General features: G+C 46.2%; 1 protein-coding gene across 1 annotated transcript in view; it reads left to right on the forward strand.

The window, feature by feature from the left end:
- LOC107118601 (collagen alpha-2(V) chain-like) overlaps positions 1–17,643 on the forward strand; it is a 29,892-nt gene that overhangs the window by 4,324 nt on the left and 7,925 nt on the right. The window contains exons 4-9 of the mRNA XM_015420964.1: positions 2,422–2,475; positions 3,843–3,950; positions 6,354–6,407; positions 10,862–10,969; positions 12,635–12,926; positions 16,184–16,371. Of these exons, the coding sequence (XP_015276450.1) occupies positions 2,422–2,475; positions 3,843–3,950; positions 6,354–6,407; positions 10,862–10,969; positions 12,635–12,926; positions 16,184–16,371 (804 nt within the window). The remainder of the gene's footprint in view (positions 1–2,421; positions 2,476–3,842; positions 3,951–6,353; positions 6,408–10,861; positions 10,970–12,634; positions 12,927–16,183; positions 16,372–17,643) is intronic.

A 17,643-nucleotide genomic window follows, 5' to 3' on the forward strand; every position in this document is an offset into this window, starting at 1 on the left:
CACGCTGGGGGCGGGGCGATGCCATTTGAGGGGAAAACTCTTTGTTTTCCCCTCAAATGGCGTCGCCCCACCCCCAGCGTGTGACGTCACTTCCGGGTGACGCACGTGCAGGGGTGGGGTTTCCCCCAGGCCCCGATTTCACAGGAGCGGGAATCAGGGCTCGAAACCGGGGGGAATTCCGCCCCCCGGGGGGATTTGGGACCCCTATGGAGTCTAGGAAGAAGCGTTGCTCTTATTGTTAAGATGGATAGGGTTGTTGCGGCCTGACAAGGGTGGCACAGGCTAGCCTGTTCCCGTCAGATCTGGAATGCTAAGCAGGGTCGGCCCTTTTAAATACTTGGATGGGAGACCACCAAGGAAGTCCAGGGTTGCTATGCAGAGGCAGGCAATGGGAAAACCACTTCTGTTTGTCTCCTACCTTGAAAAACCCTATAAGATCGCCATAAGTTGACTGCAATTTGACTGCACTTTCTGTTACCACCAGAGTTGTTGCAGTTAGGCCTTTTAGGGCAAAGTTAAAAATATAAGAAGAGCCCTGCTGGATCAGACTAGTGGTCCACCTAGTCCAGCCTCCTGTCTCACACAGTGGCCAATCAGGTCTTCTAAAGGGCCAACAACTGGGCATAGAGGCTGAGGCCTTCCTAAGAACATAAGAAGGGCCGTGCTGGATCAGACCAGTGGTCCATCTTGTCCAGCATCCTCTCTCACATGGTGGCCAACCAGTTCCTCTGGAGGTCTAGCAACAGGGCAGAGAGGCCAAGACCTTCCCCTGACATTGCCTCCTGGCTCTGGGATTCAGAGGTTTAGTGCCTCTGGCTATGGAGGTTCTTTTCAGCTACCATGGCTTGTAGCCATTGATAGACTTCTCCTCCATGAATCTGTCTAATCCCCCTTTTAAGCTGTTTATTCCTGTGGCCATCGCGACATCCTCTGGCAGTGAATGCCACATTTTAATCTCTCTCTGTGGAAAGTAGTATCTCCTTTTGTCCGACCTGAACCTACTGCCCATCAGCTTCATGGGATGCCCTCGAGTTCTGGTATTTTGGAAGAGGGAGAAGAATTTCTCTTTGTTGACTTTCTCCACCCCTTGCACAATTTTATAAATCTCTATCATGTCCCATCCCCCCCTTTAGTCATCTCTTTTCTAAACTGAGAAGTCCCAGACTCTTCAGCCTTTCCTCATAGGAAAGGTGCTCCAATAATAAGCTGTATAATATTCGATAAAGCTACTGAGTTCCTTCACAAACTACTGTGATTAGTTCTTTGGGGAGCCTGGAGGATCTCTCTCAATTTCCATTATAAGAATTATCGACTAGAATGGCAAACGGGACAATCTAGAATTGAGTACTTGCCAGTCAACCATGTCTCCAGTCACACCCTCCCTCACTAAACAGATTTCATGCCAGAAAAGAGCCTGCAGTTAGATTAATAGTGCAATCCTAAACAGAGTTATACCCTTTTAAATCCATTGGCTTCAGTGGACATAAATGGGTTAACGCTGCTTAGGACCACACGTAAGGGAATGGCCTTGTCACAGAGGTCGCTAGATCTGGTGGCACTTGAGTAGGTAGTTAGGCCTGCTGATGGCGTTTTTCACGCTGAGGATGAGCTGTGAATTGCTGGTGGTTACAGTAGTTTGGTTTCCGAGATATTACTTAAAACAGGAAAAGCTGAAGGCAGCAGGAAAAGAGGAAGGGGCAACATGAGACAGATTGACTTATAAGACCGTAAAAGAAGCCATGTTGAAATCAGGCCGATGGCTCATCCAGTCCAACGCTCTGTGTCACGCAGTAGTCAAAACCCAGGTGCCATCAGAAAGTCCGCCAATTAAGGAACCCACGGCCCTTTGCCAGACCTGAGCAAGGCTGTTAATGATAGGACGTTTTGAGGTCATTAAGTCGTAGGGTCACCGTTGTCAGACTCCCATTGCATCAACGAAGCACACACTTGTAGAAAAGGTTTTCCTTTATTTGAAGCAATAGGTGCATAACAGGATCACTGCTCAGAATGAGGCATAAGCATGGATCCCAATGGATTATAGTAAATTTAAAAAGCTGAGGCCCAATTGCGGGACTTCCCCTGCATGCCATTGAGCCTGGTAAGCAACGCTCCTACTTAATCATAACATACTGCTTCTCATGGATACTGCCATGAGATCACCCAAGCTACTACCCAGCAGAAACCACCTGTGGCCTTGAGAGATACGGACGTTCCTGCAACTAGGCAATTAAGCGCATAAACAGGCGCATACTCATAGAATAGAGAAACATAAGAGCATACACAGAGAATAGGGAAACATATTGGCAGCTGGCTGACAACCGTAAGCGGGAAGTGACTTGACAGCAGTTAACATACAAACAACTGAAACAACCTAAAGGTGTTCTGAGAAGATTAATGGAACTGCTTTTTATTCTTTTTCAGGGATCTCGGGGTCCATCGGGTCCTTCTGGCCGTGCTGGAAAACGTGGTTTGCCGGTACGTTCTGCATGAATTCGTTTAACTCACCCACCACGATTTTTTTTAAAAAAACTGCATTTATATGAATCGCCACTTAATGAGCAAGTATTACAAAACCATGATTTTTAAAAAATAACTGCATTTATATGAATCGCCACTTAATGAGCAAGTATCACAAAATGCAAAATAACAAAATAAATTAACTTGTGAGAACCACCATTATCGAAAGGCAATTACAATAGTTTAAATCTCTCCCTTTGCAACTACACGTGGATCAACCTTGAGGAGATTCAGCGGAAAAGAATAGCTGGAAAATACCGATAATGTATTTTTTTTTATATTTGTTCGGCTCGGATATAGCCGAATGGACACCCCTAGAGCAAACCTATTGTTTTCTAGTTTAGACTCTTCTCTCACCTGAGTAGTCCAAATAGTGGACACATGTTCTTGAATTCAATTCTGTGCAAACCATAACAAATTGCAGTTGTTCAAAATTATCTTTTTCTCATAAAACAAGGAGTAAAAGTTAAGATCAGGATAATTTCAGTACTCGATCACATTGCTAAAAGGTTGTGCATTTGCTCAAAACTTTTTGAAGTGGGGGAAGTAAACAGTACGGTGAATCGTACTGCTATCCTACCACTCCACTGAAATAAGTTTATTCATTTCTTCATTAAAACCTTTCCCTTTGGCTCAAGTTTGAAGTCTTCCTTCAGTGTAAGCATCATTCCTCCATCTTAACTCACTCTTCTGTTGGAGGAAGAGCCACATAAGTTAGAGGAAGGCTACTTAGAGCAGGGGTTCCCAAACTTTTTGTGCCTGTTGGCACCTCTGGAATTCTGACACTGCATGGTGGATGCAGCCACAAAATGGCTGCCACTGGACACAGAACAAGTAAAAAAATGGCTGCCACAACAGCTTCCCTTCATTCACACAGTGAAGACCCCTGTGCTGTTTTAGAAGTCTGGACAGCCGATCAAATCTCCAATGGCCAATCAGAAGTCTTGCTGGGCAAAAGCCCCCCCTGCCCCCCGACTTTCTAAAAAAAATGGCAGGCACCAGGAAAGGTGTAGATGGGTGCCATCTTGCCCATGGGTACCATGATGGGGACACCAATTTGGGGGATGGTTGGATCTACCCCACTGTCTCCATGGGGTGTTCAGGAATGTTTTTGTAGGCACGGTTATACATTTCAGATATGTTTCAAAAGCAAACAGTTTTGAATACCACTAGTTTAGTGAGAGAGATTAACAAGGGCAGAAGGGTTTAGAAGCACATAACTCTGTTTATGAGTGCCCATTAGTACATTGAAATAATGAGGTGGAAATGTGCTTAACTTTGGCTGTGTTGTTGTCTTTACTCCCCCCCCCCCCCGCTGCTCGCAGGGTCCCCAAGGTCCTCAGGGAGACAAAGGTGACAATGGAGATCGAGGTGACAGAGGGCAGAAAGGTCACAGAGGTTTCACTGGCCTTCAGGGTCTCCCCGGACCTCCTGTAAGTCATTTTTTCTAATTTTGTTGTTGTGTATGTTTACATATTCCATGTACATCTTTCCCCCCATGATTTGGAATCGGAATGTGCACCAAAAATGGATTTTTTCAGATTCGGGAAAATATCAGTATGATGTTGGGATTCAGGTAAATAATTGGGAAACCCAAATTTATTTGGCATTTAAAAATGCCTTCCCTTCACTCTCTGGAGTTGTGTCACCTTGGTGAAGGGGAGGCATTTAAAAATTATTGTCTTCCAGATTGTCTAATCTGCATTCAGCGGAATAATATCTGAAAAATACAAATAAGGTAATTTTCGGGTATTTTTTCGGTACAGTTTATTTCAAATGCACACCCCTACTATGGAGACCTGTGCATGTACCCCTATGTACAATGAGCTCTTCTGCTCATACACTTCCCCATTCGTTCTAGTAGAAGAGTTCCTCCATCAAAATTAAGAGAGAAGTCCTTGTGGGTGGTATCTGCCCTTGTATTTCACAGACCTCATTCCCACAACAAATTGCCGAGTTATGACAAGGGCAGCCTTGAAAATAAGTGGACAGAAGTTACTGGCCTGTACAATATTTCCTAGCCCAGGGGTCCCCAACCTTTCTGAGCCAGCAGGTACTTTTGGAATTCTGACAAACTGCGGTGGGCACAGACACAAAATGGCTGCCTTAAAATGGCTGCTACACAGGCCCAGCCATAAAAATGGCTGCCACAGCTTACCTTCAGTCACACAGTGAAGATCCTTGTGCTGTGGTGGCAGTTGCTGCCAAAACAATGTTTTTTAAAAATCAGCTGAGCCAATCAAATCTCCAATGGGCAATCAGAAGTCTTGCTGGGCAAAAGCCCCAGTGGCCCGACCCACTTTCTAAAAACATTTCTTGGGCTCCAGTAAAAGTGTTGGTGGGCACCAGGGCACCCACAGACACCATGTTGGAGACCCCTAGGCTTGCCAAGCCCCCCCTGGGGGCGGGTAAATTCCCACTCGGGAGGCCCATTACCCACCGCCAGCGGATCGGGCCCTGGGGGGAACTCCACCCCCTGCTGGAGGGCGTCCCCAGCGTGATGATGTTACCTGGAGGTGACATCATCACGCTGGCCACGTTGTGGGGGGGGACACTCTGTGAATCGAGGGAAAACTCTATGGTCGATGTCTGGTGACATCATCGTGGCGTGTCTGGTGATGTCATCGTAACTGTTCTGGTGACATCATCATGGCGCACAGGCGCGGGGAGACTCCCGATCGAGCCGGAAATCCCCCCACTTTGAAGGTAAGTCGACTTGGCAACCCTAGAGACCCCTGTCCTAGCTAGTCTGTCCACTCATCCAAATGTAAGTCTGTTTCACCACACCAACAGCCTGAATGAGCTAAATATGAATTCTGTTCTAACTTACCAAACATTTTCTACTTGGTTGCTTTGAGCTACAGGCAAAGAGTGGTGGTTTTTTAAAGTTGGAAACTTCTGATGTGCACCGTAATACAATAGACACACTTTGCAGACAATTCCTGTTTACATCCCTTATGAGGAACTGCATGGTATATAAATCCCTGCTAAGAAGTTGAATATAAATACGGTATGAAAGGACCAAAAACCATATTGTCCTTTTTGGTTTAATTCTAATTGAAACTGATTCCTTTGTATAGGGTAGTGATGTTCCATTCCTGTGATCTCAGTCATAAGACTGTATATCATCTTTTTAAAAGTGCATGTTAATTATCTGTTATGATGATGGATACCGCTACTGCATTATATGAAATAAGTGGACTTTATTCTGAGACTTAAAAACTAATGTATACTTGAGGCGACTGTTGGAACATTTTTTGGCCGAGTTCAGACTGGCAGTTTGCCCCAATATAGGCATGTTTCAGAAACAATCCACAACCAGATTAAAGGGGCTGTTCACACAGGCACATCTTTCAGGCGTTCCCCACCCGTACTCAACCCGTCTTGTAACGCTTCGCTCCCAAGTTTAAAGGACACCTGGTGAAAGGAAACCCCGGAAAGCACAATTATCCCACATCGATTCTGCACCAACAAAGTGTGAACGCCAAAAGCCATGTTTTCTTATGTGTCTATACGCTCATATCTCCAGATTACAAAAAAAGAAAGCCGCGCCTTACAGCCGCACCTCTGGGCCAACAGTGTGAACGCTCCCTTGCACCTCCTCCCGGTATGCTCCCACATCGGTCGCTGCAGTGTGAACGGGAAAACCCGGAACAGTTTGTTCCGGCTCTTTTTTTTGCCACGACTCCCTCCCACTTCAACCTGCCAGTCTGAACTCGGCCTATATACTTCCACACACATGATGCTATAAAATGAATGTATTTTCTTTTGTGGTATGAAGAGAATACTAATATGAAATGGCACAGAAAGATAAACCTGTGTTGTTTTCTTTGTAGGGTCCTATTGGTGAACAAGGCAGTTCTGGGATTCCAGGTCCATTTGGCCCTAGAGTGAGTATCCCAGATACGGGAAACAAATATGGAAACAATTACATTTCTCTGCTGAACTTTGCTGTTGTGCAGATGGTGTTTGTTGATTTCAGAGTAACATTGCATGGGATTTCTATGCAATGTCATTAAGCAAGGTTACGCTCTGGGCTGTTCATCTTCTCCAGTTCCTTTGCATAGGAATTGTCAACAAAGTCTGGGATTTGGCTTAGGTGTTGGCTTGCAGAAGATCTCAGTTCATGCTCAAATACCCATTAAGATTGCCTTTGAAAATATTCAAGCCCAGCCTTGAATGGGGAGGGAGGCAACTGCCTTGAATGAGTACTTCTTTTGTTATGTTTTCCTGTTCTCAAACGACAAATGTTCTCCACCACATATTCAGATACCGTCTTCTGCCTCAGTGGACCTTGCAAATACTATTCCGCCTTCTGCACAGAAAGCTCAAGTGGCTGGTTGACAAATTAAAGAAACTTGTCCATGTCATTCGGACTTGCAGAAATAATTTGGTGACTCCCCCCCCCCAAGATTTTTTAAAATGCCAGGCTTGTACCACTTACAGTGCGGCAGCCAGGCTGATGATGGGTCTCCCCAAGTGGAAGCACATCCAGCCTGGACTGAAAATGCTGCACTGGCTGCCAATAGCATACTGAATTCGCTTCAAAGTGCTTTAAAGCCCTACATGGCCAGGGTCCGACCTACCTGAGAGACCGCCTTTCCCCGTATATACCCCCAAGAGCACTTCGGTCCGGGGCACAACATCGCCTGGTGGTTCCAGGCCCCCGGGAGGCAAGGCTCACCACGACTAGGACCAGATCCTTTTCAGTGGCGGCCCCTACCTGGTGGAACGAGCTCCTGGAGGAGATCAGGGCCCTGCGAGACCTTATGCAGTTCCGCAGGTCCTGTAAGACGGAGCTCTTCCGCCAGGCTTTCACATAGGGGCCGCCACTACCACCGCCACCAATGCAGTGGATAACATTGGGGTTAAGGATGGCCCGGGAAGATCTGCCACTATTTCTGTGTGACTGATACCACTGGATTTACCTGGTTGGGATAGGCAATAGGATAACATCATCCCTGGAGAACTGGCATGTATCTGGCATGTATCTGGAGACCATCTTGTCTAATTGAGTACAATTGTTATTAATGTTTTTATTGCTTTTATCTGTTTTATATGGGCTTTGCCCCTTGTAAGCCGCCCTGAGCCCGCTCTGTGGGGAGGGTGGGGTATAAATCTCAATAAATAAATAAATAAATAAATAAGGTCCCCCCCTTTTCCTCATGCGTTTCATTCTCCCTAGTGGTCAATTTGGTATTACATCACTTGTGCGTAGCTTATTTTATGCCAGACATAAAGCGATGTAATATTGAACTGACCACTAGAGGGAGCAAAATGTGTGCAGAAAAGAAAAGAAATACCCAGGTACAAACAAGGAAAAGGAGAATGTGGAAGAGCCCCGAGTGGAGTGACCCTGCACTCTATCGTGTACATTGGGAGCTGTCCTAAGCAGTTCTCTTTGGAAGCAGAAGAAGATACTGTCGAGTCACAGCTAACAAATAGCGACTCCAGCCATGAAGGGCTCATGGAAAGAGAGGAGCAGAGGTGGCTTGCCATTGCCTTCTTCTGTGTTCCAACTCCAGTCTGCCTTGGTGGTCCCCTGTCCAAGTATTGACCATGGCTGACCCTAGTTAGCTCCCGAGTTCTGACAAGCTCAGGCTAATCTGAGCTATCCAAATGATCTCTGGAAGTGATTCCCATGTTATTTAGTGAGACTTTCTCCTAGGAAACTGCCCCTAGGGTTGCTAGCTTTGAGTGCCTCAGCACCTTCAACAAGGTTTCCAGGGTATAAGCTTTCGAGAGTCAAAGCTCAAAACGTATCTGATGAAGGGACCTTTGGCTCTTAAAACCTTTGCCCCCCAAGGTGCTACTGGACTTGAATCTGGCTGTTGCTCTGCAACCCCCTGAAACTGCCTTTAGGATTGCAGAGAGCAATCCTAAACAGATGTATTCTGAATCCTAGTGTGGTATGTTCAATGGGCCTTACTCCTAGGAAACGGTTCTTAGGATTGCACTGTTGATCACTTACTTTGACAAGCCTTTATTGGCATAGGTATACACATACAATAGGAGATCAGATTAAATATAGATCGGAAAATACAAATCCATATAGGGTAAAATTGGGGCAACGGCACAGAAAAACAGCATGAAAGCAGAAAAACCTAATGGTTACTTATCAGAACGTATAGCCATAGCATTAAGACCTTGCTACTTTTTCAGTTATTTCGGCATCTTGATTATCAAGCAAAAACAGAACCTTAACATCGTCAGGAATCTCTGAGAATTGAGCTAATATAGGATACAGAAGATCCTGGCGGGGCACCAGATATAAGGGACTTTGAAGGAGAACACGGGGGACAGTTTCAACACAGTCCTTCTTACAAAGAGAACACCTACTGGAGTAGGGGATCCCCTGGAATCTGCCAGAGATAAGAGCAGAAGGAAGAACATTAAATCTGGCCAAGGAGATGGCTCTGTGCCAATTTGGAGCGATAAGTTGATAAAGATATACAGCTGGAAGATTTGCATTTGGAACAATCCCTAAATTTAGGGGAGAACAGGTTCTGTTGGCCAAGCTATAGTGAGTTTGCAACTCTGAGCCCAATAAACTAGCTTTTATTTTTTAAAAAATCCTCAGGCTCAGAAAGCAAGGATAGAGATTCAAGGAGCCTATTTTGGCTTCGATGTCTGTTGATCACTAATATGAAGAATGTGGTCTGTTTCAAAAGGGCAGATTTTAAAAATGGTGTCGTCCTTGCAGTGCATTCCTTTGGTCTGATGGTTTTGATTCAGTGTAGTCTTGCTGAGTGTCCAATCCTATCTGCTGCATGTGGGAGGGCTTTCTAATGTCCTGGCCCCACTGGTGGACCTCCTGATGGCACCTGGTATTTCTGGCCACTGTGTGACATAGAGTGTTGGACTGGATGGGCCTTTGGCCTGATCCAACATTGGCATCTCTTATGTTCTTATGTTCATTAGAACTTGAACCAAAGTAAATGCATTTAGAATTTTTATTCATTTCTCAAATTTCTACCCCGCCCTCCCAGCCAAAGTTGGCTCAGGTGGCTTACAAAAACAGATAAATTACATAAAACAAATAAGTTACATTAAAACATGGATTGCAATTAAAACAGTTCAACCACAATAAAGTGCTAGTTGTCGTCATCAGTTTGGAGATGACAGTATTCAATATTCTTAGCTCACAATCAATCATGTTACTTTGTCCCGTTACTTTGTCCCATTACTTTGTAATATATCTAGGTCCGCAGAGAGACTAACGGAATGAGGAATGGCTTAACACAAGTTTAGCATAGAGATCAACGAGAACATCCTGTACAGGAATCTCCCAACCTTATTCTAGAATAGTCTAAGGTCATGTGATCTTAGGGCCGGCCCACAAATTACCAATTCCTTGTGTATAAAGGAATGTCTCTAAACTACACATTCTATCGCTACAATGCTTTGTAAAGAACGGTCACCCCACACTAGGGTTGCCATGTCCTACCTGGCTGATGGCTGATGGTGGAGGGTCTCCTGATCCTCTCTGGAGCTCTTCTGGCACGTGTTCAAAATGCGCTCACCTTGATGACATCACCCAGAAGTGATGTCATTGCATTTCTGCCACTGGGGGGCAATGCTCTAGGTTTTGGGCAAAACTCTGTGGCTTTTTGGGCCTCAAAACCATAGAGTTTTCCCCCAAAACCTAGAGCATCACCCCTGACGATGGAAACGTGATGACATCACTCCTGGGTGACATCATCATTCCAGCAGCACCTGAAGGGGTTTTCTCAGGGGTGGGACTTCCCCAGCCGGCCAGCTGCGTCGCAGCAGATGGGGCCCCCCAAAATTGAGGGGTTCCCATGCCCCACCAGAGGAATGGCAACCCTGCCCCACACCAGCATGGGGGACCTACAAGTGAATGGAGGTGTATGCTGCTTAGCCAATGTACTTTTGTATACGTGCTCGATAGCGACGTAGAAATGCTTATCCACCCATCTTTGAGTTAATTGGATTCATCTTTTAATGCAGATATGGATGTCCATCCTGAGTTGGAGGGTGGCCATCCTCCAGGTTGGGTTTGGCAGTCTCCTGGGATTACAACTGATCTCCATACTACAGAGATCAGTTCCCCTGAAGAAAATGGCTGTTCTGGAGGGTGGACTCTATGGTGTTATACCCTGCTGAGGTCCCGCCCCTCCCTAGGGTCCACCTTTAAATCTCCAGGGATTTTGGAACCCTGACTTGGCAACCATAGCTGGAGCTGATAGCTATTATGCACAACTGGTCTAGAGCTTGATCAGGTGTCACTATGCGGAACGTTGCGGATAGTTTTGTCGTTGTTGTTGTTAAATTGAATAGGTACTGTTTACATTATCGATGTGGACATTCTCTCACGATACAGGGCCCCCCTGGTCCAGTTGGACCTTCAGGGAAAGAAGGAAATTTTGGACCCCTCGGGCCAGTTGGACCTCCTGGTGTAAGAGGAACCTTAGGAGAAGCAGGACCTGAGGTAAACAACGGGGATTTTCTGTAGGGCTGGAGGGATCTCAGTGTTCTATATAGCACCAAAGTGGTGCTACAGGAAAGTTAGATGTTGGCCATCACTATGCATGTTCTTCTGCACTGAAATGATAAGGAACTAGACACTTCCTTTACAAGACTGTCGGAGGATAAAAAAAGTCTCTCTGCTTTATTCTGAAAGCAGTAAGAGGTAGTAATGAAAGTCTTTTATCGATATGGCTTTAAAACATTTCAACCGTAGTCTCCAGTTGGATTAATTTGTTACAAACCACTTTGAGTGCCTGCGGCAGAAAAGTGAGTTATATGTTTATACATTTAATATAAAGAAGTATACCTGTTGCCCTGTTCTTTCTCAAGAGGGGGGGGACATATACTCTCGGGTTCCTTTTCCCACAATCCCTGGAGGCAGGAAGTTGATAGCACTTCATAGGGGGGAGGATTCCTCCTGTCTGTCATTTTTCTGCCTCCATTTGTGAGAGCTGTAGATTTAGAGAGCTCTTGAGATTTTTCTTCTCGGTGCTCTTCAGTTGCGCTTTTTCTTTCTTTCCCACTTGTGTGCCTTCTGGTGTGCACTTCCTTTGTTGTTTTTTTAATAAAAGATCCTTAGTTTAAGAAGACTAATAGCTCGTCCCTGTGTATGTTCGCTCAGAAGTAGGTCTTACTGACTTCTCTGAGGCTTAAGTGTGCATAAGATTATGGCCAAAAAGTATCACTGGAAAATTGTTCTGTTCAATAATATTTGTACCGTTGTTACTCAGCAACTATCTTCCCAGAACTCAAACTGAAAATACAGTTTTCCTCCATCCAGCAAACACATTTATTGTAGCGTGGAGTGCCAAACATGCAATTCTCCTCTGTCCCCTTCCAGTCGTAGTAACACAGTGATGTAATAATAGGATAGTGTAGGAGGGCAGTGCAGACTGCGTGGCAAACCCGCATGAATTCACTGTTCTCCTGGCTGTTCACCTGGAAATTGGGAACCTAGCTAATTGCACAAGGCGGATGGAATGTACGAGCAACGTGCACTCCACTCAAACTGGAAATACAGTTTTCCTCCATCCAACAAACACATTTATTGTAGTATGGAGTGCCAAACATGCAATCTCCTCTGTCCCCTTCCAGTCGTAGTAACACAGTGATGTAATAATAGGATAGTAATGATGTAGGACAGCAGTGCAGAAGAATTCACTATTCTCCTGCCTGGATATAGGGAACCCAAAGGTATTTGTGTGCTAACAGCATGAGAAGTCTGGTGATTGCCTACGCAGTCAGTGTGACCTTGGCAGAGATAACAGAGAGCTTACACACACATGTACACACACACACATTCCAAAAGGATGCTAGAATGCTTGAAACTTTCCTCTACGCAGGGAGAAGGTGAGAGAGAGGAGGACTGAAGTGGTACTTATTTATCTACTTGCAATTTCTTGCTTTCAAACTGCTAGGTTGGCAGGAGCTGGAACTAGAGACGGGAGCTCACTCCGTCATGCGGCACACTCGGGTCTCGAACGGCTGAACTACCGACCTTCCACAGCCTGCAGTTCAGCGTCTTAACCACTTGTGCCACCGCATCTCCTATTATTACACTGTTTATTACAGATGTGTAATTGTGCAACCATGTGCATGGTCATTGTCTTGCTGATTTGTCTCTTAGGGTCCCCCAGGAGAAACCGGTCCCCCAGGCCCCCCGGGCCCGCCAGGCCACCTCACAGCCGCCATTGGTGACATTATGGGACATTACGATGACGGTCTTGCCGACCCTCTCCCAGAATTCTCTGAAGACGAAGCTGCCCTAGACGATAACAATAAAACAGATCCAGGAGTCCATGCTACACTGAAGTCACTTAGTAGCCAGATTGAAACCATGCGTAGTCCAGACGGGAGCAAGAAACACCCAGCACGGACTTGTGATGACTTGAGGCTGTGCCATCCATCCAAAAAGAGTGGTAGGTTTTTTGTTTTTTTAAAAGATAAGTCATTGCTTAATCAAAGTAGACTTCCATTAGCAGGCATAGACAAGTGGTTGGGGTGGAAGACTGGGGCCTGGGACAGCAGAGTTTGGATCCATGTTCTCCCATGGAAGTTTGCCCCTGCTGGCCCGGCTGGTGGACCTCCTGATGTCACCTGGGTTTTGGCCACTGTGTGCCACACAATGTTGGACTGGGAAGGCCATTGGCCTGACCCAATATAGCTTCTCTTATGTTCCTATGTCTGGGGCAGTGTAGTCTGGGGCTCTGTATTCTTGGTGCTTGGGGGGGGGGGCACAGTGGAAGGTCTTCTGGAGTTCTAGCCCTGCTGGTGGATCTCCTGATGTCCCCTGGGTTTTGGCCACTGTGTGCCACAGAGTGTCGTACTGGATGGGCCATTGGCCTGATCCAACATGGCTTCTCTTGTGTTCTTATGTTGACAGTCTCTCAGCCTGACCTACCTCACAGAGTGGGGGTTTGTTGTGGAGGAGGGGAGAATGATAGGACAAACCACTTGGTGTCCCCTCATGGGAGAGAAGGGGAATATAAATAAACACAAAAGCTTATGCATAGACATAGCAGCCGTAATTTATTCATTTATAACCCCACCTTTCTCCCCAGTGGAAAGTCAAGGTGGCTGACATCATTCTGTCCTCCATTCTATCCTCACAATGACCGTGTGAGATAGATGAGGCTGAGAGTGTGTGACTGACCCAGGGTCACTCCGCAAGCTTCCTCGGCTGGACTCGAACCTGGGTCTCCCAGATCCTAGTCCGACACTCTTGCCCCTACAGCACACTGGATCTCTAATAGTCCAAACTAGCTCAATGCCGTCAGATCTTGGAAGCTCAGCAGGGTTGGCCCTGGTTAGTACTCTGATGGGAGACCCCACCAAGGGAATCTGGGGCCGCTACGGAGATGCAGGCAATGGCAAACCACCTCTGTTCATCTCTCGCCTTGAAAGCCCCATGAGGGGTTGCCGTGAGCTGGCAGTGACTGGATGGTACACTTTACCAGGGCTACTTTTGGGCAGGAACGCACAGGAACGGCGTTCCGGCTGGCTTCCAAGTTGGCCACGCCCAGCAGGAAGTCATTAGCATAATAGGCCACACCCAACAGCAGAAACTCATTAGGATTGGCTACATTAGGGGTGTGTGGCCTAACATGCAAAGGAGTTCCTGCTACAAAAAAAGCCCTGGGTTTTGATAACAAACAAGGTAAACGGAATAAGAAGCAAAAGGTGGGTGTGGCTGGATGAGCACACTTCTGGTAACATGGGGGTGTGGCGTAATATGCCAATGAGCTGCACTGTCAGTGGTGTGGCCTAATATGCTAATGAGTTTCTGCTGTTGGGTGTGGCCTATTATGCTAATGAGTTCCTGCTGGGCTTTTTCTACAACCCCCCTGCACTTTACCTTTTTAATACACAGACATTGCCTACGATGGCATTATATGGAGCACGTGTGATGCTTCAAAGCTCACGAACAACTTAGCTCCCCCACCTCCCCTGCACGATTTGCAAAAACGCAAGGTCAACAGTGGCCGAAGGATTATGCAACTTTTTGGCACTCCGGAGCAAGTGAGTGAGCCGTGATAGACGAGCGACGGCTGCCTCTTTCTTAGTATGACTTCCTCTTTCCTTTCCCCTCAGAGATTCAATGTGGATGTTTCTGAGTACAGAAGGAGCTTTTATGGAGCCACCCATACAGTGGCACCTTAGGCGTGTGACTCAAAACAGCAGTCGCCATAGGAAACTGGGCGGCTGTGATGGTCTGAAGTGCTTTGCCCGGCTTCAGCTGGTACATCAGCTGCATCCCTTCCTGGTTCAGTCAGATGTACACACAGTGATCTGTGCGTTAGTTACATCTAGGCTGGACTGTTGCAATGCTTGTGGCCAGAGGTCATTTCGGGGGGGATTGAGGAGGGCCTTGGCGGGGCTTCCTCGCACTCCCACCGGCCTTGCAGGTCCACCGCTGGGCCTTATGATGTCAGGGGGTGTGGCATATGCTAATGAGTTATGCTAATGAGTTCCCTTAGCTCTTTTTCTACGAAACGACCCCTGCTTGGGGCTACCCTTGAAGAGTGTTCGGAGGCGGCAACGAGTGCAAAGCACTGTCACTTAGACTGCTGGTTGGGGCCAGCTATCAGGAGCTGGCCCCAACATTACAGCAATCACACTGGCTACCAGTCGACTCTCAAGTCAGATTCAAGGTGCTGGTCATGTCGTTTGAAGCCCTGCATGTCTTGGGACAGGATCATCCTTCTGTTTCTGCCTGGGAATTAAGATCACAGGGAGAGGCCCTCCTGACTATCCCGCCGATTAAAGAAATCCATTTGACGGGTACACAAGATTAGGACCATATTTGGTCGTTTGCTAGCAATCCTGAATTGTGATTTGGTGCCCCTGTTAGCCGCCCTGAGCCTCCGGGAAAGGGCGGGATATAAATGCGAAAAAATAAAATAAATAAATAAATAATTTTTTTGGGCTTTATTTTTTTGGGTGCATTTTATCTATGTCTATGTCGTAACCCGTCTTGAGTTCCTTAAGGAAGAAAGGGTGGCTACTAAATAAATAAACAACGTGAATGGCCTGCATGTAACAGCGGTCCACAAAAAAGGAGGAACCCAGAAGTGTGGTCTGTAAGACAAGAATGGAGAGTCAGTTTGGTGTAGTGGTTAAGTGTGCAGACTCTAATCTGGGAGAACCGGGTTTGATTCCCCACTCCTCCACCGTGTTGGGGTTGTGTTCGAGTTGAAGAATAAAGTTGTGTTCTTGCTGAATCACTCTCCGACTGCTTTGTTAAGCGAGTGACTTAACAGACCTTTAGGAGGCAGCTGAAGACGGTTTTGTTTAGGACCATATTTGGTTGTTTGCTAGCAATCCTGAATTGTGATTTAAAATTCTGGGCTTTATTTTTTGTGTGTGCATTTTATCTATGTCGTAACTCATCTTGAGTTCCTTAAGGAAGAAAGGTGGCTACTAAATAAATAAACGTGAACGGCCTGCATGTAACAGCGGTCCACAAAAAAGGAGGAACCCAGAAGTGTGGTCTGTAAGACAAGAATGTTTAAGGAGATTGGCCATAGTTCTTCCCCACGCAGTGCTCTTTGGCTCTCAGTTTAACTTGAACGGTGCACAAGCTTATTTAATAATTACATCCTCACTGCTGAATCTAACCTAGGTCTTGATCGAGACCAGTGTTTCTTCTCTCAGCTTTCCTGCTTTGTCTTTGCAGGAGAATATTGGGTTGACCCTAACCAAGGTTGTGTGGAAGATGCCATCAAAGTATTCTGCAACATGGAAAGCGGCGAGACGTGCATCCCTGCAAACCCAGCTAGTATCCCACGTAAAACATGGTGGACAAGTAGGTCACCTGAACTAAAGCCTGTATGGTATGGACTGGATATGAACAGGGGTTCACAGGTAAAAACATTTATTTGTTTATGTATTTATATTTATAGCCCGCCCTTCCCGCAGGTGGGCTCAGGGTGGGTAGCAGCATTTCATCAGTACAATAAAAACAACATTTCATTAGGGGCAGTGTGAATTGGAAGCCGGGGGCAGGGGTCCCTTAGTTTGGTGTAGTGGTTAAGTGTGCGGACTCTAATCTAGGAGAACCGGGTTTGATTCCCCACTCCTCCACTTGCACCTGGCTGGATGGCCTTGGGAAAGCCGTAGTTCTGATAAGAGCTGTTCTTGAAAAAGAGCAGTTTCTGTCAAGAGCTCTCTCAGCCCCGCCTACCTCACAGGGTGTCTGTTGTGGGGAGGGGAAGGGAAAGGAGTTTGTAAACCACTCTGAGACTCCCTTGGGTAGTGAAGGGCGGGGTATAAATCTAATCTCCTCCTCCTCTTCTTCTTCTCCAGTTTGGTGCAGTGGTTAAGTGCGTGGACTCTAATCTGGGAGAACCGGGTTTGATTCCCCACTCCTCCACTTGCACCTGGCTGGATGACCTTGGGCAAGCCATAACTCTGGCACAGCTGTTCTTGAAAAAGAGCAGTTTCTGTCAAGAGCTCTCTCAGCCCCACCTACCTCACAGGGTGTCCGTGGTGGGGAGGGGAAGGGAAAGGAGTTTGTAAGCCGCTCTGAGACACCTTCGGGTAGTGAAGGGCCATGGGGTATTAATCCAGTCTCTTCTTCTTCTTCTTCCTCTTCCTCACCATCCCTGGGGAACTGGGAACTCTTATGTTGCTCTCACCATCCACATAAAATTTTAAGATACTGTCATATACATTAAAATGGTGGTCACAACCCTACAGTAGAAAAACTAATGATTGCTAGAGGTCCTGGCCCATGGTAAGATGTAAATAATAGCCAGCAGTTGTTAGTGGGTGACAAGAACCTCACGGGGGCCATACATTGGACGTCCGCTGCCTCAGCCAAAGGCTTTCACAAAGCCAAAATAGGACCCACGGTAAGTAGGAAATACCAAAAATCAGCAAGTACCGTGCTACAGACAATTATAAAATATCTCAAATATTTTTTATATATTTTTGTTTTATATTTTTACAATTTATTCACCGTATATTATTTATCCTATAAGCCTTAATACATAGAAAGAATCATATATCAAAACATTAAACATCGTCTCTTAACATATCTCAAAAGATATTGCACAACCCCTTTATTAATATCAGTCCTCCTTAATTATACAAACGTTTTAAGAGGGACAGTGCACGTGCTTTTCACTTTGGAGG

This window comes from Gekko japonicus, unplaced genomic scaffold, assembly GCF_001447785.1.
Source record: "Gekko japonicus isolate JY-2015 unplaced genomic scaffold, Gekko_japonicus_V1.1 scaffold3240, whole genome shotgun sequence".
Classification (NCBI taxonomy): Eukaryota; Metazoa; Chordata; class Lepidosauria; order Squamata; family Gekkonidae; genus Gekko; species Gekko japonicus.